Source organism: Embiotoca jacksoni, unplaced genomic scaffold (genome assembly GCF_022577435.1).
Source record: "Embiotoca jacksoni isolate LCO1_2020_lvr unplaced genomic scaffold, fEmbJac1.0.p SCAF_20, whole genome shotgun sequence".
NCBI lineage: Eukaryota > Metazoa > Chordata > Actinopteri > Embiotocidae > Embiotoca > Embiotoca jacksoni.
Window position 1 is genome coordinate 3,967,913 of NW_027185341.1, and position 22,394 is coordinate 3,990,306.

Here is a 22,394-nt window from a genome sequence, read left to right on the forward strand (position 1 = left end):
CACATGCATATGTAAACAAATGGCACACCGACAGCTAAAACATCGTTTTAATTGCGTGCTTAATCCAAAGTCCACTGCGTCAGGATGGTCAATTATTCATAAACAATAACCAGCACGCAGTGTAACTAAAGGAAGACTTTACGGGGCAGAGGAACACATTTACCCACTTCTATTCCAACATGCATCTTCCATATGACCATCTCAAACAACTGGCTGTACATAAATCATCCTCAGTATGTTCGCCTTTACACATTGGCCCATAGTCTGTAAGTGTAGCAGCCCACAAACCATTCAGCCGAGTGTTCACACGTACAGCACGCAGATAAATCATTTCATTTGATATGCCCCCACACGTCACCCTGCAGATCGCTTTCACACGTGGATGCCATGCGAAGACAAGCGTCGAACAGCCGCACAGCCGCACAGCCGCACAGACCAACAAACTGAATGTAATTTAGCTGATGAAACCTCATGTGTGCTTGCCATAAAAAGTTTTAGGTCGAAACTGATTAATATTTTCAAGATTAAATAGCCTATTTAATATATATATATATATATATTTTTGTTTTTTTTGTTTAGCAGTTTATTCTTAAGCCAATAAAATGTAATGCCTTTAAATAGCTTAGTTTGTCTAACCAATGCTCTAAAACTTAATTTACTCAAAACAGCAGATCATTACATTTCAGAAATTAGTATCAGAACTTTTGTTCGTTTTTAGTTAATAAATGAGTCATTCACATAATGAATTCTCAAAATTCAACTGACTTATTTTCTTAATTGACTAAAAGTTTCAGCATTAACGAATTAATGTTTAAAAAAAAAAAATCAGTGGCATATTGTGATTTCTTCAGAGTTAACAATCTTGAAAATCCCTATTTAGTCCTCTTTGGAGGCACCTACGGTGATAAACTGTAACGGCAGCAGTGTTTTTGGACTTCACTTCCCAGAGATCCAAACTGAGTGTCGCGCCACTCATTCGACACACAAGTGATTGGCGAGTTTGTAGGATTAACTCGGCCTGCTGTCTCTTGTGGAACAACCACTGCTGGGTGGAAAACAACATTAACCCTCGTGATTTTTCCCGAGAATGTCACCACGCCACCCAGCTCGTTCAGTAAGGAATACTGTACACGCAAAGGCTTTCATCAGTGGGTCACAGGCTCCATCACTCTTGTGTCACCTCATTCTGTGATAGATAGTGTGACTCTACAGATATTAAGGGAAAGGAAATCTTGGACATTATTAAATACTATTTAATACTAGAGAAGCAGAAACTTGATTTTTCTGCATTTCCAATCACAATTTTTTTAAGCTCTAAGATGATGTCATTAAACCGCTTGTTTTGTCTGACATCACTAACACAAAGAGAAGCAGCAAACCCTGCTGCTGATTATTTGTCTGAACTATCAGCTAATCGATCAATAAACCAACTGTTTCGGTACTACTGATGACCGTTTTCTTGATTAACCGTGAGTTCATTAAATATATTATGTTAAATGCTCATCAAAATCTCCCAGAGCTCCAGTAAACGTCTTGTTTAGTTGCACCAACAGGCCGAAACCCAAAGAGATTCAAGCGATTACAGGGGGGTTATGTCCATTAGAGAAGTTGAAACCAGTTCAGTTTTGGCATACTTGTAGTAAAGGTTTAATTAATTATCAGATTTCTTTCTTATTTTTACTGCACTGAACAAATTGTACATGTAATCTGCTGATGGCCACCGTGTTACTGACACTTCTACTTGTACATCTCCAGTTTTGTGTGTGTGTGCCTGCATGCTTGGCCACACGTCATTATGTGGCACTTAAACAGTCAAACTGGATCCCTGCTCATTCCCTTGGAAAATGACATTGGAGGGCGTTACTGGGACGATTCCTGTGTGACCATCTGCTTCCCCGTGATTGTCCCTCCTGTCCAAGTGGCAGCGGAGTGGAGGCAGAGTGCGTGTATCAGCAAATGACCACTTTAAATAGAAACACGATCTAGAGAAGTGTGTAACAGTCTGATTTGGGAGTTGATTTGGATGGAAATGAGTCAGAGCGCCTGGTAGAGGCTTTGTTTAGATCTCTCCAAATTCAGCAGTTTCACAACTTTTTTTAAATATATTTTTTAGTTGAACTTTATGAGCAGCTAGTCCTTTGTGCATGTTCCTTGACGTTTAATTTTCTCTTTTATGACAAAGCAGTGAGGTAGATTATGGATAGTTAATGAGGCCCCGAGGGAGAAAGGACAGGGGGGGGGGATTTAGGAAAAGAGGAGGAGGCGTGAAGGCAGTCCGTCATCGTGGCTAATAGAGCGGAGACTCGCTTTACGTGTCTCGGACAGTATGAGCAGGGCAGGAGAGGACGGATGGAGGAAGGGGTGAGGAAGGTAGGCAAAGGGACGAATGGCTGAGGAAGACTTGGGCTGCGTCTCAAGGACAAACACTCATGTATGCTGACGCAATCTGAACCAAATCCGAAGCAGCGTTTGTTTGTCTTCAAACATGTTTCACAGGACTGCAGTGGGAATGAAATGGAGGGGACCTGAATTCTGCAGAGCACATACGACCCTGTGGGAGAGCTTACTTATTTAACTGTATCATGTCAGCGAGTCTGTGTTGTGATTGAAATTATACCAGGATCACCTCCAAGAGCGCTGACCTCAGACAGTTTCTCAGAAAATATAGTATACGCAAGGATTACCCAGAGCAGGAGCTAATTATATCTCACAACCTCGCTCCAACCCCCAGCATTCCTCCTCCTTCCCGTCTTGCAGCATTCAGGTGTTTGATTAGCCGGATGCAGGAGCGTAGCACGGGGCCACGTGTTTTGGCACACATGCAACCATGCAACACATGCAGCTTCCCCGTTACGTCCCACATCTGCTTCCACCTGTCCCACCCTTCGTTCACATCTCACCTCTCCTGCCCTTCAAATGGCTGGTTGACCCCTAGCAGGGGGCTCACTGTCTCCGGCTTGGACACCAGCGACGCCCGTCCGTGTCGGTTGCATTACTTGAGACACAGCTGCAGTTCATCTGGGAGAGACAGAGGGTCGGAGAGGAAGAAAGGGTGACGGGAACTTGATATTTCCTCTGCGATTGTTTTCTGCCTGTTGTCAGTCTGCCATCATCAGCTGTCATGGATCCCTCCTTCGAAGTGCCACCAGATCAGTGCACCTTGAAATGTAAAACAGGTCTGAAATGACCTCGCCAACCTTCTCAACATCTCTGTTGTGTTAACTTTTTCTTACTTTTGGCGCTGATATGATAAATTAATGGATTTTCCAAATACATTTCTAGCATTTGCAGGTGGTTTGTGCCACACTATGTCTTGACTGCAAGCTAAGCTGACTGGCTGTTGGTGGTAGCTATATATTCAACTTTCAGCAGCATTGGATCTTAAGCTCTCCGACTCCCAAATATTCTAACACTGGGCTAAATGTTTATCGGTTTAATGATAGTGAGAGTCACCTGCAGGCCTGTATTCAAGCGCATTCAGGGTGGTATTAACTGTATTTAGTGGAACTGATACACAGAGATGTAACTGTGATTTGGTGCATTTCTTGGACCATGCAGACATAACGTAGACTCACATGAAGAAGCCTTGAGGTTGCGGGTCACAAACGACTAAAAGCCACTGAAGTACTTCATAATTCAGCACACAGAAGAAAACACAACACTGAACAACAATGAGAGACATCTTTCCTGTGCTGCTCTCTCTCTCTCTCGCTCAGTGTTCATCCCACTCTCTTCCTTTCCACCCGGTTTTACCGCTTGTCCATTTCACACGCCATGTCCCTAAGGGGAACTCTCTCTCTTTTGACATTTTACTTGTTCTCTTTGTCTCGTTCGCGAGTGTTTGACTGTTGGGTTTAGTTTTTTTGTTGTACCCTTTGTAGCAAGAAACCTTCCATTTCAACATTATTCCGCAGCGATGATGATGGCACAAGTGAACGCTATTCCTGTAACCCACCCAAGGTTATACTCACACTGCACACTAAGTGGTTCCTTCCCGAAGTCTCTGACTGATGGCCACAGTCATTCACCTAAGATAATAGATTAATCACTCGATCCCAGTCGAAACCGTCACTCGGGTTGCCCTTCAGGAGACCGTTCTGTATTTCACGTCATTTAAATGTTCATTTTTCATGCCTCATTCATGTGCACATTTCACATCATCCCTCAATGTCTTCTTATCATTGCTGACTCTGCAGTAGTGGTCGCCCATTTGCTTTGCCCTCTGGAAAAGATTCCACATACTTACCGGTACGTAATAGTAATACTGATCACACATCACCATCTAGTGTACACGGAACAAAAGCCCTGCTAATGAGAAGCAAAATATGAATGTTTCTCTGTCAAGGTCACTCACCCTTAACCTGACAAATTACAGCCTTTCATTGAACAATCAGCAGCCGGAGCAAATGATCACAGTTTGGCTCTCGCTCCTCTATATTCAGCCCTGTACTCCAGCTGTAGGAGCAGTATTTGGCTTAGTCTTGTCCTTGGTGCCTGAAAGCAGAGGCTAACGCAGTGGTTGTCATGGTGACTGAGAGCCAGGCAGGGCTGTGGTAATACTGTAATGATAAAGCTCTTCTGGATGGTGCCGCAGTAAACACAGCGCCACTAGGGTCCCGTTAAGGAAGAGCGCAGCACACCGCCGTGCATGCAAAAACGCCTGTAGGGCTAATATCAGCTCCAACGATCTCTCCTTGGTTATATCACTTACATTCATGCTCCCAGCACCTCCTCCTTTCTTCTTCTCTATCTCTTTATTGCAATCTCGCTCTCTGTTGCCCCCGCCCCCCCCCACCCCTTTGATTGGTGAGATTCACATCATTGTCTTCTTTCCTCTGCTCATCTTTTCATCATCGCCTTTCCCTCCATTCCTTCACTCTCTCTTCCTCATTCATCCATCGAAACACAATCAACGCTCTCTATCATCAACTTCCTTTCACAGTTGCTCTCTCTTCCTCCCTCCCTCCCTTCCTCCCTCTCTCTCTCACGCCCTCCCTCTCAAAGGCTCTTATTCATTTGCTCCTCTCTCTGTCTCTCTCTATCTCTGACTCCCGCTCTTTTAAATTTATGTTGATGATCTTTCCAAATCTAATTTCAGAGTCTAGAGAGTGAGGGGGACTCTATTGGACCTTGAAGGTCATTGGGCTGCAGGTGTCCCACATGGTGGCTTTACTGTAGGGAATTCAGCACATTACGCTTCCATCCAAAATTACAATGTGCCTCTAAAATTACAGTGTGCCTCTAAATCGTATACATTCACAGTACTAACATGGCTGTTCAGACCCATATGCACACCTTCATGTTGCAGTGAGGAGAAGGATGGGGGGGAGGGGGGGAGAACAGAGACAAAGTGCCCGAGGAGATAAATAAGTGTGAAGTGACAGATTGCTACTCCTCCTTTTATCATCTTCCTCCACCTCTTTCTTTCCCTCTTGTCTCTCCGCTCATCCCTCTCCATCACTTCAATGCAGTGCTCATGCAGCTACCACTCACTATCTGGGATCAGCAAGTGCGCACACACACACGCGCGCGCACACACACACACACACACACACACACACACACACACACACACACACACACACACACACACACACACACACACACACACACACACCTCCTGTGCCCATAGGCTGTTTGTCTCCCTGACATTGTGAGTCATGTCCACACACTCACTTGTGCCAGGCACTTACGCCAACAGATGTATACATACAGTACATCCACACCTGTGTGCTGCGTGGTTTGATGTACAGCGTCTAAAAGTACATTTTATTAATGTTCAAACTTCTGCTGTATATTTGAAAAAGAATTGATTTCTGTGATGGATTGATCCATATTGTTTTGATGTTTCGGATCTACAGTGTAATACACTGCACACTGCCATCTAAAAATACTGTTTAATTACTGAAACCATGAATGAACCTTTGTTTTGTGGTCAGATTAATTGCAGTTGAGTACGACAGGTTAAAGTTGCACCTAGTAGAAATACTTTGTTGAAGACATTTCATTGTTAGGTCAGGCTTTCTTTGATTACTCTTTTCTGTTGTTCAGGAACACGTTTTGTGTTCAGGTTTTTCAGATTGAAATACAGGTGTGTTATTTCCTGTGTGTACATGATTTCCCAACAGTAAAAACAACCAACACCACAGTTTAATTTCGAAAAATAGGGCAAATCTGCAATTCAGGAGAGACTTCCCAATTACATCACAAATCTCTGGTGCCCTTGCTGTGTTTGCACTGTGCCAGCTAGACAGGAAAAGACCGAGTGGTTTGACAATATTGTTTTGGTGTGGGTGTTTGTTAATTCATGGGAGTGGGTGGAATTTTTTTATTCACATCAGAATTGTGATACTCATGACACTTAATTGATTCAGAAAATAATAAAAATGTAATTATTTATTATCTTTAAAAAATAAATAAAACTTAATATTGTATAACAATAATAATATTGTTACGTTAATGAACCAAACAGAACCAGTTCAACACCTGGATGGTGCAGAGCCTGCACATGCTGGAAAGATAGTGTAGGACACTGGCAAGCCAGTGCAATTAACTTAAACATATTACTTAGAACACACCTTTCTTTACTGTTAGTCAGGAAATGACCCTCATCAAGACCAGTTATCTCATGTTTCATTTGCAGCTGAGTGGGCTAATGACAGGACTCTGGCTTGGCACACGGTGATCTGGAACCAAAATATAGTCCCACTGTTAGTTTTTTATTGAATCAAGAACCAGATTATAACACCAAAAATCTGAATTGAATCTAATGCTGAGATAAAAGAAGAAATATTAATTCGGTAGTACATAAGTTATGTTATATTTTCAGGACACTGTATTGTTGATGATAATGTACATTTATCTGCATTTTCTTTAGGTTGATAAAATTCACAATACAATAGTCTAAATACAATTTGATAAGCTCTATATTTTGTGTATATTATTATTGTTTTGGAGTAACTCAATTAAATTTCTTTTGCCTGGAGGTTAAGACAACCTTATTTAGCGTGAACATACGTGAACACAAAGTATTTCTCTGCAGCAGGAAACAAAACAACTTTTTAATGTGTGTTTAAATAATCTAAACTGATCTGCTTTGTTGAAAATGTAATTTTCAGTGACAGCAGCACCTACTGTGAACAGGATGCTGAACGTTATTTTGACTGTATTAAATTTAGAGGGTACTTAAAGTGTCGGCTCAGCCCAAACAAAGTGTTTTTTCTTTTAAATGTTTTGGGCACTAACAGGTCAGCAGACGTGTAGAAAACAGCATGGAGCAAAGTGATATGTTTGAAAAAAAATCTGATTATGTTGAACATGTTAAAGTGAGGACCTCGACTTTGGCTGTTTTTGAATCCATTAGATATTTTTATTCCCGCAATCTTGTGTGTGCTGTAGCCTCACATCGGGATTTAGAATGAAGGTAAACGACACTGAAAGTAAAGCTCAACTGAGCACCTTTAAATCAGATTCATTAATTTAAGCCACTTCTACATGAAAGTGCTTCCAGCTTTGAAATACAGCCATTTTTTTCTGGACTAACATGTTGGACAAAGACACAGAGCTCCGAGTGTCCCTCTGGTTGACAGAGGTTGCTTTTATGGCTACAGCCTGTCATTTAGTATTAGCTTGACATGTTTGCTTCTTTTTCTTTTCCTTCTCCCTCTTCCTCGCTCTTTCATTTCTGTCATACTTTCTGTCCTCTTCCTTGTCTCTTTAGAAGTCCTCTTTTCATGACACAGTCGCATCACATCGAGATCATGAGACTGATGAGCTACCTTCGCTAAGTCGAGCTTCGAAAACTTTTCCCCGAATTAAGTGTTTGAATTACACTGAACTACAGTATTTTGGCATTCGCTCCTCACCCTCTCTCGCTCATACTCTGTCCTTTCTTTAACTTTTTCCTTTGTGCCTCTCTACGCATGGATCCACATCGTCTGGTCTCCCTCCCACCTGTCCGCCCCCTCCTGAGTCTCCACCTGTGTAGCCTACAGAGAAGATATGATGTTACTGCAGTTTTGACACTATTTTCTGTCTGTTCCCTCTGGTGTACGTGTGTTACTTTGTGAATATGTAATGGATAGCATGGATAAAACAACTTACTTTGAGGACACATCCTCAACATTTCATTACTTTCTGTCCATACCAGCGCTGCTCATCTCCTCAGTAAAAACGTTATTATATTACATCATTAATGTCATCGTAAGAAATAACAGTAACATGAAAAAATAAGACTATAACACTTCAGGGCAAATCTCTCCTCGTTGCCCTGATTTGTACATATGAAGAGTTTCTGGAGCTCAGCCAATAAGGGAGCATCCTGAGCTGGTGCCTTTGGTGCTATCCTGCTTCCCTGGGACAAAGGGGGGGCTGGTAGGGGGGTAGAGGGAGAGTGAGGGGAGGGGGTGGAGGGGTGTTTTAGAACCTCAGTATAGGTGTGTGTGTGTGTGTGTGTGTGTGTGTGCGTGCGTGCGTGCGTGTGTGCGTGTGTGTGCGCGTGCGCGCGCGCGTGTGTGTGTGTGTGTTTTCACGATACAGAGGAGGAGAGCACTGCAGCAATCTGAAAAGTAGGTCAGACACCGACTAGTGAGAAACATAGCAGAAGAGAAAAGAGGTAGGGAATAGAGATGGAGAGGAAGAGGGGGAGAAGGGACAAGTAGAGAAGAAGGAGAGGGGCAGGAAAAAAAAAGGGTAGAGAGAGTGTGAGAAGGGGCGGTGGTTGTGAGCAGGACAGAAGATGGAAGAATAGAAAAGCTGGAACAAACCTGTTATACACATTAGAAAACTATTCGGGATACAGTGAAGGTAGACATGACTGCAGAACATTAACGGATGGAGCGATCTAAACTTGACGCTGACTTTCCTGGAAGGTCACTTTTCTTTTTTTTTTCTTCTTTTTTTTTTGGGGGGGGGGGGGGGGGGGGGTAAATGCTCGTCAGCTAATCTCCTCAACAAATACAGCCGCTCAGAGTATTAAGTCTTCTCCTTAGTCTGTTTCCGTGATAAAGGCACTTAGAGGAAATATGTGTAGGCTCTCATCCAATTTCCAATTCAAAGAAAAAAAGGGGGGGGGGGGGGTGAAGCAAGACCTCTGAAGAAAAAAGTAACTGAGGCTGGTTGCCTCCATTTGCTTAGTTATAAGGCCTCCTCTTATAAGTATGTTGCTCTTGATATTACGTAAGTGCATAATGTCGAAAATACACGGTGACACGCACAATACACTAAGGGCACTCAGGCTTCTTATATATATGGGCTCCACTCAAGTATGAATTACCTTTCTCTTTTGGTTTTCAGGCCATGTCTGTGTTTTATTATTTATTTGATAAAGCACAAAGTATACTGCATCTATAAATACACTGCAGGGCTTGTAGGAACGGATCACAACTGGGAAAGATTGTGCAGTAGCCGCACACACACACACATATGCACACACACACACACACACACATATGCACACACACACACACACACACACACACACACACACACACACACACACACACACACACACACACACACACTGACTGGTGTTATCACGCCACTGTAATTGACTCACTGACAATTGAATGAGTTTCTGTAGAATAATAAGCTTGTGTACATACAGTATAGTAAGCTCGCAGATCAAACAGATGGCCGAGAAAATTGCCTTTGAGTGATGAAAAAAAAATAAGCAAACAGTGAAAAACAAGCTCACTGAGACAACAGAGATCTCTGCTGTGGGACACTAGTTATGACTTTGCTACTTTCAGTCCATGAAAGTTACCCCGAGGACAACATTTTAGAAGTGAACAAGCAAACAAAGAGCTGCAAGATATTTTCGTATAGAAAGGTTGCCACTTGTTGAGAGGATACCGATGTTATACTCCCCGGAGGTCCAGCAGGAGCATTTCAATTTGAAACAAAGACAGTATCTTGGCAAAGGCATCTAAAACCTTATAGCTACAAATATGTTTTATGTAAACCTTAATTACAGATCAAGTTCAAGACACTTAATGTGTTGGACACAAAGTTCTTAGGGCTCTTCTGTACTTCTGGGATGGCAGCTAACATACATTTGTCAAAATATGGGTTGATTGTAATCAGTATGTGTGCAGTTAATCCAAATACAGACTTAATGTTATGGATAAATCCACAACTTTGCTTCCAATACTTTAAAAACATTCCGAATTTGAAAATGCTCTACGTCTTGTGCTCATTATAATAAACATCTCATTTGAATTGAGAAGTAGGTCAAATGATGTGATGATTGAGTGAAAGGTAATACAACCTGAACATACATGAACCATCAGTCAAGTGAACTTGTAGTTTTATCTGCTCGTAAAACTTATTCCAATGTTTTAAACATTTTACCTTTCTAAATAATGAAAAATTCAGATTTCAAAACATGAGTCTACTCTTTATTTGCAATGCCTGACATCATATACTACCTTTGTAAACAAATGTTTCTTTTTGGGAAAACTGCAACCTTGACAGTTGCACCAAACTCATGCTCCGATGCCGTACAACACAGAAAAAAATTGCGCGCTATTGGAATCACGTGTGGGATTTCTCACTTGTTTACTATGGCATCCATATGATCAGTTATTTATTTATCTCATCCTCTCAGCTTCTTTTCCTTTTCTATTCCTCCATCCTGTCACGTGTTCTCCCTCACAGAGTGCAACAAATGATCTTTCCACCCACTTTAACTTTTTTGATTTCTGTCTTTCAATCTTGCTTTTCTGTTTCCCCTCCATATGTCAGTTCGATCTGAGGTCTTAAGAGGTCCAACTAGACTCAAAACAAAATGCAGGCTCTGATAAATATTAAAATAAGCAGACACTTTTGCTGTTTAATATTAAACTGATTGTACTAATATCATATATTTATATATGGGCTTCATTGTCCAATTCGGTGAAAATGTTTTATTTTCTTTGCCGTGGGGTCACAATTGCTGTTGTTTTTCCTTTTTTTTTTTTGTCTATTTTTTTTCCAATCTTATTGTTTTGAAACTGACTCTCTCCTTCCTTTTGTCTTTCTCTGCTTTCTCTTCCTGTTTTTCTTTCTGTTTTCTGTTTTCTTCCGTCCAGTATGTGGCATTTGGCTCCCTATTCTTCATCCTCATCTCCATCTCCACCTTCTGCATGGAGACGCACGAGGCCTTCAACACCATCCTCAACAAGACAGAGAACGTCACGGTGGGCAACATGACCCATGAGGAGATCGTATACGAGGTGGTGACTGACAGCTGGTTGACGTATGTTGAGGGCGTGTGCGTCATTTGGTTCACCATTGAGGTCTTGCTGCGAGTCACTTTCTGCCCGGACAAGTTGGAGTTCTTCAAAAGCTCCCTCAACATCATCGACTTCGTGGCCATCCTGCCCTTCTATCTGGAGGTTGGCCTGAGCGGTCTGTCCTCCAAAGCTGCCAAGGATGTCCTGGGGTTCCTCCGTGTTGTCCGATTCGTCCGTATCCTCCGAATCTTCAAGCTGACCCGCCACTTTGTGGGACTCCGTGTTCTCGGCCACACCCTCCGCGCCAGCACCAATGAGTTCCTCCTGCTCATCATCTTCTTAGCCCTCGGTGTCCTCATCTTCGCCACCATGATCTACTATGCCGAACGAATCGGCGCAGACCCAGACGACCCAACAGCCAGTGCCCACACCAACTTCAAGAACATCCCCATTGGATTTTGGTGGGCCGTTGTGACCATGACCACGCTGGGTTATGGAGATATGTATCCGGAGACATGGTCGGGGATGCTGGTGGGTGCGCTGTGTGCCTTGGCTGGTGTGCTAACCATTGCTATGCCTGTACCTGTCATTGTCAACAACTTCGGCATGTACTACTCTCTGGCCATGGCCAAACAAAAGCTGCCCAAAAAGAAGAACAAACATATCCCCCGAGCGCCGCAGCCAGGGTCCCCCAACTACTGCAAGCCAGATGCCCTGGCAATGGCTACCGCATCACCGCAAAGGATCCTGGGAAATGTCTTAGGCGGAGTGATAGGGTCTGGAGGCATGGGGGGTGACTGTCCTCTCGCCCAAGAAGAAATTATAGAGATCAACAGAGGTGAGAGATTAAGTGCCTTTATTTTGTTCTTTTGAAAAAACATATTGGTGAAAAAGAGTTTATATTCAAGTGTCAAATTCATCTGTGTTAAACTGACAATTTTAGACATGCACACTGATTTTAGAGGTCGGGTGGAGAATCACGAGTGCCAAAGTGTCAAGAGAAAGAAGTAGGCAGGGCTATCAGGAAGTCATCATGCATAGTTGATTCTCAAGCCACCCTGGAGAATTCACTGGCCCATCAGAACTCATGTGTAATTTATGATCAACTGGTCGGTTCACGGTTGCCTTAAGGCGCCCATCTGCCAGTGAAGAACAAACACTATGGAAGGAAAATGAACTCAATTATCTATTAAAACAGCTTAATGCATCTCAATTTGGGCTGACTTCACATATTTTCTCTCTGGCATTAGCATTAAAATCAGGAAGAGAGGTAATTTGGCTCTCTGCTTTTTGCATGCTGCAGCGTCAGGCGTCAGTCACATGCTACAATAATGCACCTTTAATGCATTACTTTACCGGCTTAGTCATCAGTGAGCCAGAAAATATTGGTTTCATCAGTGCTTTTACTACAGCTTGTCTGCTTGGCTTTCTTCCAGGCTTTTTGTTCGTTGTGTCAGGAGATTTTCTTTTTTTTTCTTTTGCAGGAAGTTGTATTAGTCAAACTTTTGTCAAACAAGACTCCTCTGCAGTATCATCATGCTGCAACACAACAAAGAAACAGCATATTTGAGCGTGACTCCTCAGCAGGCACTCGACATGTCTATGACAGTTTTAAAGAGTTTATAGGCCACCGTTCAGAACTTTCTTCAGTCATTGTTTAGTCTTTAAAATTAAAAAAATAATGCCATGTTAGCAGAACTACAAGTAGATAACACAACTTAAAAGAAATCTGAATAACAACAAATAACTTCCATAAATTCCATACACCGTTACAGATGTGCACATCTGGGACACTGTAATCAGCAAAGATTTGGTAGTTTTCTTAATTAATGACCTGTGAGCTGTTTCATAAAAGCAGAATTAAGAAATCCAGGATAATAGAGTAAAGCCAAGCTTGACCTAGCCCAGTCAGTGCATCCTGGTTTAATGTCCTTCACCATTGCCAAACCTGGCTGATCAGACGCAGAGTAACTGCTGACTGAAAGGCACAAGGATTAATTAAGCCTGGCTGTTAGCATGTATGTATTTAAACGCTAACCAGTCATGTTTAACATTAAGTTTAAATGTTAAACTGTGTTTGATTATTTTACAATATCAATAATAATCCTATTTCTCATTATATTTGGGAGACTCTTAACTTATTAACCTCAAAATGCAAATTTATAGTAAAAAAATCAGTTGCTTTATTTTTTCACACTTGATTCATGAACTAAATTCATATACATTAAGTTTTTTTTATAGTATTTGTGATAAAGTAGACAGTTCTCATACAGTTATTTTCCTGTAAGTTTTTTTCCCTTTGCTTTGCCCCATCTAGATTCCAAGCAGAACGGTGACGCAGCCTCAGCCGCCTTGGCTAACGAGGACTGCCCCACCATCGACCAAGTGCTGAGCCCAGACGAGAGGAGCCCCATTGGGAGGGGGCCGACCCGGGAACGCTACCAGCAGGACCGAGCCTGCTTCCTACTCAACACCAGGGAATTCCGCGCCACAGATGGGAATGTGCGGAAAGGTATGTGTTGCACCAGGAGACGGACGTGCAAACACAAACATCTTACATAAACACACTGTCAGATGCCAGGCTCTATATAAATGACGATATATATATTACATATGTTGAGTGTGCAGCCAATGCAGATAAAGCACCTGTAGGTTACTGTATGTTTTTCAGATCAAACATTTAGGAAACATGGGTTAGATTGGAGACTCTAATCACAGCTAGAAACCAAACTTGCACACATCTGCAGTCAGACAATTACAACACGTGCACATACGCCTTGCCCTTCTGCTCTGCTCTCTGTTTCCACCTCTTCACACTCATGTTGTCTGTATTTTCATCACCGCTTGGTATCATGTTTTATTTCTTCTGTCAGACAAAGATTTTCTGTCCCTCTTCCTCTCTCCTTTTTTTTTTTTCCTTTCTCTTCACACGGCCTCAGTCACATCTTCTATCTTTCCATGGTGTCTATGAATTTCATTCTGTGTCTCATGATGTCACATTCATTCATGCTCAAAAACGATCTCCGTCTTTCTCTGTCTTTTGGACTCAGACAGTTGACCATGCATTAATTTACTTCTCGTCACTTCTGTTTCTCCTTGTCTGTTTCTCTCTCTCTCTCTCCTGCCTTGCATCGTCCCTTTTTTTTTTTTTACCCCCCCCCCCAAAATCCTTTGACGACTTCTCCTCCCTAACCTGCCCCACATTTACCCTCCTGGTTACCCGTACCCTCTGCTCCATCTTTAATCCCATGCCCTCCCACCCCCCCTTTCCTTTGTGCTACACGTAACCCCTCCCCCCCTTATTTTTCTGCCCCCATGTGCATTATATTCATGCTCATGAAAACCTGACACCTCGACTCATTTACTACTGCAATCCAACCACCACCACTGCCGCCAACCTGCACCAAAACACTCCCTCACACTCCCTCCAAACTTTCAACACCCCTTGTTGACAACAAACTAGAGGCAGCAGCCCTGGCACCCAGCCCAGACTCCCCTCTGACTGAGGATTGGTTTAAGATGGAAGGGTCTCTGTTACAGCAGGACCTCAATGCAAACTCCACCTCCTCCTGGATCAAACCATAGACCAGAGGTAACACTGACAAAAGTTAAAAAAAAAATAAATAAATAAAGGAGCCCATAGTTTAGTTAACTTTAGACGGAAAGCAACCCATAAACTGTGACCTGGCTCTCCATGACATAGCATGTTTTGCAATTGCACAAACTACGGCACAGCAATATCCAGTAGCACCCACTTTAACACAGATGCAGCTGCACACAGTATGTATGACTTCAAATCACCAATACACCAGTCTTTTCACAGTGTTGTGTCTAAATGTTCGATGGCGTTTGAAGTGTCACCTGTAAGGAGTCTTATCTGTGCCTGAAAGTGTGCTGTCAACTTTAAGAGACTGATGCAAGCAGTTGAGCTAAGGTTAGGTCCAACTTCAACACGTGAATATTCAGGTTTGGGTGGAAAAGGACATTTTGAGGCTCATCATCTGATTTGTGAGGTATTTCATTGAATGAAACCTAACCTCAGCCCAATATCCTACTTGCAGAAAAGTTTGCTTTATTATATGAAATATGATAGTCTCAATGAACAATGTACAAGATGTAAAAAAAAACAACAACTACAAAACATCTGGACCCACAATACACCCACAATAAGTAGAGAGCACAAACTTGTGTGTGTGTGTGTGTGTGTGTGTGTGTGTGTGTGTGTGTGTGTGTGTGTGTGTGTGTGCGCGTGCGTGTGCGTGTGTGCGTGCGCGTCTGTGTGAGAGCTTAAAATGTCATACAGTCACGAGTGCAAGAGCGCATCCACGTGGGCATGCACATGTGCAAAACACATCCAGCAGCTCAAGTGACAATAACCAAGTTGTTGTGTCCTGTGTCAATAACTAATAAAACATCCACTGAAGAAGAATGAACGGGAAACAGCGGGTCACGTTGTTGTCTGATGTGCCTCTGTGTTGTTGTTGTCTCTCTCTTCAGGTTGTGTCATATCACGCGTGTGTATGTGGGCTTTTTCATTCTTACATGTTATACACTGTGTCTCTGTCCTCTCAGTGCCGTCTGAGTGTTGTGTTTGTGTTGTCGTGTGTGGCTTAATTTGGTTTCTCCCTTCTACTGTGTTTATTCATGTTATTCCCTGCCCCACAAACCTCCACCGTGGCAAACAAAAGCACGCACTGCAATATATAAAAAGGAAAAAAAAAAAAAAAAAAAAAAAAAATAGTTTCTTCCACTCGTATATGTAATATGTACATGTACTCATGCACAAGGGCTTTTATTATCGACAATAATGTGGTGAAGGCTCAATGATTTGCATGCTTACATGTACATATGTTGCGTTTTATGTAAAAATCAATTGGCCAGCCGTGCTAGCTTCACACAGATGTGATTGTGAGAGCAGTGCTGTACTTTAGCTTTCCAAGGCCCATGGTTCCTGGGGTTAGTGGACATCTATGTCAAGGGATAGTACCTCTTGAAACATGGCACGCTGAAACCAAGCAAACATTTGAGACTGTTTTAATAAAAAAAAAAATCAATTTAATTTATAAATCAGCGACAACATTTCAATGCTGATTTACAAAAGAATTGTGCTACGAGCGTGTAATGGATCTGAAATACTATTCCCTGGACCGTGTAACTGTGCTTTCAGTGCCTAGTGTAGTCCAAAGTTCAGGACCTGTACTGTATTTGTACCTGCATAGAAATCAAAAGGAATGTAAGCTGCACTCTGTGACTGAAACACTCACTGACCAGACAGACAGACAGACAGACAAACAAACGCTGTGACAGATTTGACTGAAAAGTGGCTACATGCTGTCTCAGGTAAGCAAGCCTCGAGCCTTTTATTCAGAGGTCGCTGACATCGCTACAGTTTTAAATGGTTCTTATGTATACAACTGAAATTTAAGTGCTTCAAAAATCCCTCTTTAAAGCAAATCGGGAGTCCAGTGGAAGAAATGAGCAGGCTCGGTCCTGACAGGAAAGTTGTGCCTTCAGGTTGTGGATGAATATGCCGAGCCCCGTTGAGTAAAGAAACAGATTTCTCTTGGTGCATACAGTAAATAACCGTAGGAATTCGATCTGTTTCTTGCTTCCTCTGAAACCTGATTCTCTGGCATTTGATGACAAGGTCGTGTGTATATAACGGCCTGCGATGGACAAATGACCTGTCCAGGGAGTTGTCCCCCCCTCCTACTACGTGAAAATAAAAAGATGTCTACGCATAGAAAAGCCGTTAAAATCTGGTAATCAAGAAATATTGCACATCAAGATGAGCCAAAAACAATCTTAGTTATTGTCCCTGTTCTCTGCTGATTATAAATGTTCTCCGTCTTGTTTTTAAAGAGGGATTCTCACGCTGTCTAAAACTCATTCCTGTGTGCTTCATTTGTGATTTATTTGGTAGATATATGCATAAGATGTCTTTGGCAACTTCCTTTCTTAGCTTTCCTTCTTTTTGATCGTTGGCCATTTGACTTCCTCTGCACCCGGTGCTCTATGCATGGCTCACAAAGGTCAAACGGTCAATCACCCCTCTGATTGCTCACTCCAAATCGCTCCTACAGACCTTCTTCAAGGACCTCAGTCACGTTGGGCTCTGTATCTTTTTCTTTTATCTCTCTCCTCCTCCACTCTCTCTCCACTATATCTGTATAAGTTGTTTTTGTTATGTTGTTGTTGTTGTTGTTGTTGTTGTTGGTACTAGTGTGTGCTTTTTTATGTGTCTAACATGGAGTGTACATTTTCCATTTAGTATTTTTGTAGAGTATTTTGAAGCAATTTGTAGAAATTTGTGTTTATGTGTTGTAGTGTGGATGCTTTATTGTTTCAGTGTGCATAGAATTAAGTTATGTTTCTGTAAAGTTATTATATTTTGCTGTCGTCTGTGGTCGTGGTCTGTTTTCTCTTAATGTCTTTGAGTTTTGTACAACTGTGTTTTTGTTGTTTTGACCTCCCCTATGTTCCTCCTGTGTTCTGGTTTAAGTTTCACCATCACCTGCTGTCTGTCCTCGATAAATTGGAATGATTAAAAAAAAATCCTGCCAACTTAACAGTGAAATTAATTAACAAGGTGGTGCAAAGCTCACTGGTTAAGGACATTCTCAAGGAGGTTTGACAAAAAAACTAATTATTTATTACTAAATTCAACCAAAGCCATAATGTGAAAATTTCAATGTATTTTTGATGCAAGAACAGGCATACGACTTTATTTATCAACTCCTACCACTCATGAACTAATCAAATATTGTGGTTCTAGAAAAAATTGCTCTTCATCCACATTTCATCCTCCCATTATTTACTCTATTGATTTATAATTCAGTTATTGATTAGGATCGACTGCTGGTGGAAGTATTTTTAAATCCCTATGGTTTTGTGATATTCACTTAAACTAAGCCACCACAGAATTTTTATACCTGCGCTCATGCAAAGTTATTTACCACAGTCAATTTCTGCTGTAGACAACCTTTATTGCAGTAAGTGGCTTATTACAACAAGCTACAGAATAATAACTCAAAATTTAACTCCTAAAAAGTTTCTTGTGCAAACTTATTTGTGTGAACACGTGTTTTATGTGGTAACGCTTGTCAGTCCACTTGTCTCTGCTCTTCTAGGTTTACACAGTATGTAAAACTTGTTCTTCATCGACATGCATGTTCAAACGTGTGTAACAATTCCACTCTGTGTGTCTTACTGTTTCCTCTTCACTACATTCTGCAAATATTCAGCCTGAGCCAGATTTTTACCTCGTTAAAGGAAAAATACATGGTCTGTATATATGTACAGTGTACCGTATATGGATGTACATATGATAAATGCTCACGTATGTGTATGATAAGTATAAGTATGAAATACAAATGTATTCAAGTTTTAATGACACTGTAGAGGTCTATGTGACCTTCATACTGCTAAGGAGAGGATGCAGGATAAAGTTGCACGTTCTCTAGTTTCCCAAAAAGACATGGAAAGTACTGTATGTACTGTATGCTCACATTGTGGCTTCAGTAATGGTTATAGGGAGATCAATACTTCTAATCATGGGTAACAGGAAATCACACCATCTTTAACAGGCAATTGATCCCATGCAAGAATGATACAGTGTGTGGCCACGCTAAGAATAGAACGTGAGCAGTCAGTAAATCCTGCGTCTCCATCGCAAACACACCCCCATGAAATGATAGGACACGTGTGAGGTAAGAAATAGAGACGGTCAAGTAGTTCTCTGCCTCCTACACGCATACAGTACATACACGAATGTTTAAGTCTATTATTTTGAGTCTATATGTTTGATTTTACATAACTATTTCCTGGGTAAACAATCTGGCCACAATATTTGCAGCTCTTTTCTCCATTACTCTGTCTTCCCTCTACATCTCCCTCTGTGATTAACACTCATTCTCCATCCCATCCCCAGGCCGCCACTGCAGTGCAAGTGTAACTAAAGTCTGACTCTCGGTAGGTAAATACTCCCTCCATAGTGTAAATGAAGTGTGACTTTGGGCAGGAATTATGTCATCACTGAATACAGTGACAGCCAGAAACTCTCCATCTCCCCTGATGGAGAATCCCAGAGCACAAAACCCTGCTGATGTTGTTGTAAATACAGCAGATAGCTCAGAGAGGAGGAGAGCAGACTGTGACAGACTGCAGTGGCTGAGACGATGAACTTCACAAGGATTTTTATTGTCAAAGAAATACTTTCATACAAAAAAGACACTAATATCAGTCAACTAAAAACCATCACGATCATCAGAACCACGTTACTGTCTGATCCTCATTATTCTCCATCAGTTTCACCTTTTGTCTCATGAACAGATGATCTATTTTTTTTTTTACTTTCTTCTTCATATTTTACTGATATGACAAGTGTTGCAAATTAAAAAGGACATCTATCAATGCTACAGATCCAACATGAAAGCCACGATTCAGGATTACAAACATGACCACCTTTACTTTCACCAGTTTAGTCTTAGTTCAGTTATAAAATATATAAAACAGTGCCGTTAGTCTTCATTTAATCACATCAGCAGTGTGTATTCTTCTTCTTTTTCTTTGTCTCTCCACTCGGCATGCTGCATGCAGACTTCTGCTTATCACGAAGAATAAATCTGAAGGATTTTCTCAGTAGAATAAAAAAACAAATTAACTTCAAATAGACGCCTCCAAACATATTTTTAAAGTCCTATAATGCATAATTTAAATCTGTAGTAAAGCAGTTCCTAAATATTTAGCTTCATATAACTCACTAATGAGCTGTTGAGACATTTCTATAACAACAGAAGTAATATAGAAGTACCCCAATGGATTTTATTTTTTTATATTAAAGCTTTAGTAGTCTGCAACTATTGAAGTGAACAATATTATATGGCACAGTAGTTTGTTGCACATTTAAATAAAATAACCCTACTTAAATTAGAGTATCCTCAAGATTTCACTCTTGCTCCATTTGGCAACATCCGCGCTGACATTGATAAGTAGTAGGAACTGTACGATCTGTCACCGAAATGACAAATACAACCGTGTTGTTTTGTAGCCACATTCTTAATGAATAAAAAAACACAAACACAATTTGTTTCCTGACGCTGTTTAACAGTAAAAGCCACCCCATATGTCAGCAGTTGAATGCTTTTAATATGAAGCAGCAGCAGCAAATGTTCTGTTTGCATTAGGGGAAACTTTATACAGCTCTGGCACGAGTCTGAGAGCCAGCAGTAAACCGAGAAGCTGACATAATTTACACTGGATTAAATGCACACGGAATTTCCTGTGAATCCCGTGTGTGTGTGTGTGTGTGTGTGTGAGTGTGTGTGTGTGTGTGTGTGCGCGTGTGTGAGGGCGTGTGGTATCAAAAGGAGGGTTTGAAATCTTGAGAATAATATCTTTATCAAGCTAATAAGCATTAGTTAGTTGAGGTATTTTTCTGATTATGTGTCAGCATTTACTAGCGAGCATTCTTCTACAGTATTTCCATAATTTGAAAAGTTTTTTTTTTTTTTTTTTTTTTTTTTTTTTTTTTTTTTTTTACTGCTGTAGTCGTTCCTCCTGTCGTTGCCCCTTAACTGAGTCAGCAAACATCAAAAATATGGCTGCCATTTTTATGCAACCTGACAATTTGTCTTGATACTATTAGGCAGTATAAACAAAATCTTTCCGTAAGTGAACTTGAGAATGAAGCAGCACCACCGATTTTCCATACAGCTTCTGAGAAATCTTTGTGTGACATGAAGCCTAAGAAGCCCGGTGAAAATGCATCATCAATATTTCACTGAGCAGCCATCCAAGTAATGCACCTGAGCAAAAAAAAAAAGTACTTTTATTTGTGGTTGGTTCAAATGATGCGTTATCGAGAGAGGTAGACTTGGCCACTTTGCAGCACAATATTGCTGTATTTTTGTTTTACCTTTTCAGCAGGAAGGCACAAAGGGCGTAACACTGTACCAATGAGTGTTCTTTGTTGTCTGACTGTGGCCATGTGATGGTTGGAGTTTGACAAAAACATGGACTTGTAACTTCAAGATTTTACCACAAACTCTGTTAGCATTACTGCATTACATTAGAATTAATATTCAGCTGAGAAAACACATCGTTAATGAAACTGTAAAACTCCACCCATTATATTGTCCGTTAGCCATTGTTAGAGCAGAATGCTGCTACCTACCAATGGTGTCTTTCACTTCACCTGATGCAACAACACTCCGTCAGCACAGCACTGCCTCCTCTGTGGCTGCTTCCTACAGGGAGAACTCAACTTCTGCATGCTGTTACACACCAGAAATACAGCGGGAAAGGACACAAAGGCCAATGAGCTATTCCTTACATAAATTGGTTACTGTAGACGTACCTTGAGCAGTGCAAGTATTATGCATTATAGTTCAAAGTCACTTGCGCGGCTGGATTTAGTCATTCAATCACTCTTTCCTACCACGTGTCATTTCCCACTGTAGAAAAATGTGGTTTCATTTCAGGATGCGATTACCGGGGGATAGGAAGTGTTTGTAAATGTTACTGAAAGGACATTTCTGTGTTGGCCATTTGAAGTTTACAGCAACCAAAAGCAAATACTAAGTTGGCTGTAAATGAAGTTTAACACAAATCAATTACCTGTTCTATATAAATTCATTGGGGGCATATATAAGCTTCATGTGGTCAACTCCTACACTGTATCAGTGACATCTCTTTCAGTAGTTTTGGCCAAATATATGTCTAAAACACCCAAACATTGGACATTACCCTCCTCATGAGAAAATGTTGGGTGATTTATGCAATCGGCCGAGAATTGCTGTTAGCTTTTTTAATATCAAAGAAATTTTTGCTTTTTTGTTTTGAGAAAAAAACGACATATCATAACTCGCATTTTCTTGTTTTGTCTTGTCTTGTCTGTCTTGTCTCTGTCTGTCCTCGTCTCTCCTTTATATGTCTTTATGATTTGATAACATTTATCTTACCCTCGGGTTATTCCTTTCACTTATATGCTTCTTTTCTTTTTGATTTCCTCTTAAAACATCGTAAACCTCATGTTCATGTTTCAAAACTCAAAACAAACCACCTAAATATGTAAAATCTGTCTTAAAATGCCCAAACATCTCAACATTTATTTGATTTGCATATGAAATCAAAACAAATACACATTATATAATGAATCAATCCACGGTTAAAATTATTTTC

General features: G+C 41.1%; 1 protein-coding gene across 6 annotated transcripts in view; it reads left to right on the top strand.

Moving 5' to 3' along the window:
* LOC138202044 (voltage-gated potassium channel KCNC1-like) overlaps positions 1-22,394 on the top strand; it is a 49,677-nt gene that overhangs the window by 15,884 nt on the left and 11,399 nt on the right. For 2 of the 6 annotated variants that reach the window (XM_069155722.1, XM_069155723.1), the window contains exons 3-5: positions 11,070-12,051; positions 13,531-13,725; positions 15,711-22,394. In XM_069155722.1, the coding sequence (XP_069011823.1) occupies positions 11,070-12,051; positions 13,531-13,725; positions 15,711-15,976 (1,443 nt within the window). In that variant the 3' untranslated portion in view covers positions 15,977-22,394. Of the gene's footprint in view, positions 1-11,069; positions 12,052-13,530; positions 13,726-14,676; positions 14,806-15,710 lie in introns of all 6 variants that reach the window. The other 4 variants (XM_069155726.1, XM_069155728.1, XM_069155724.1 and 1 more) reach the window with 3 other exon arrangements.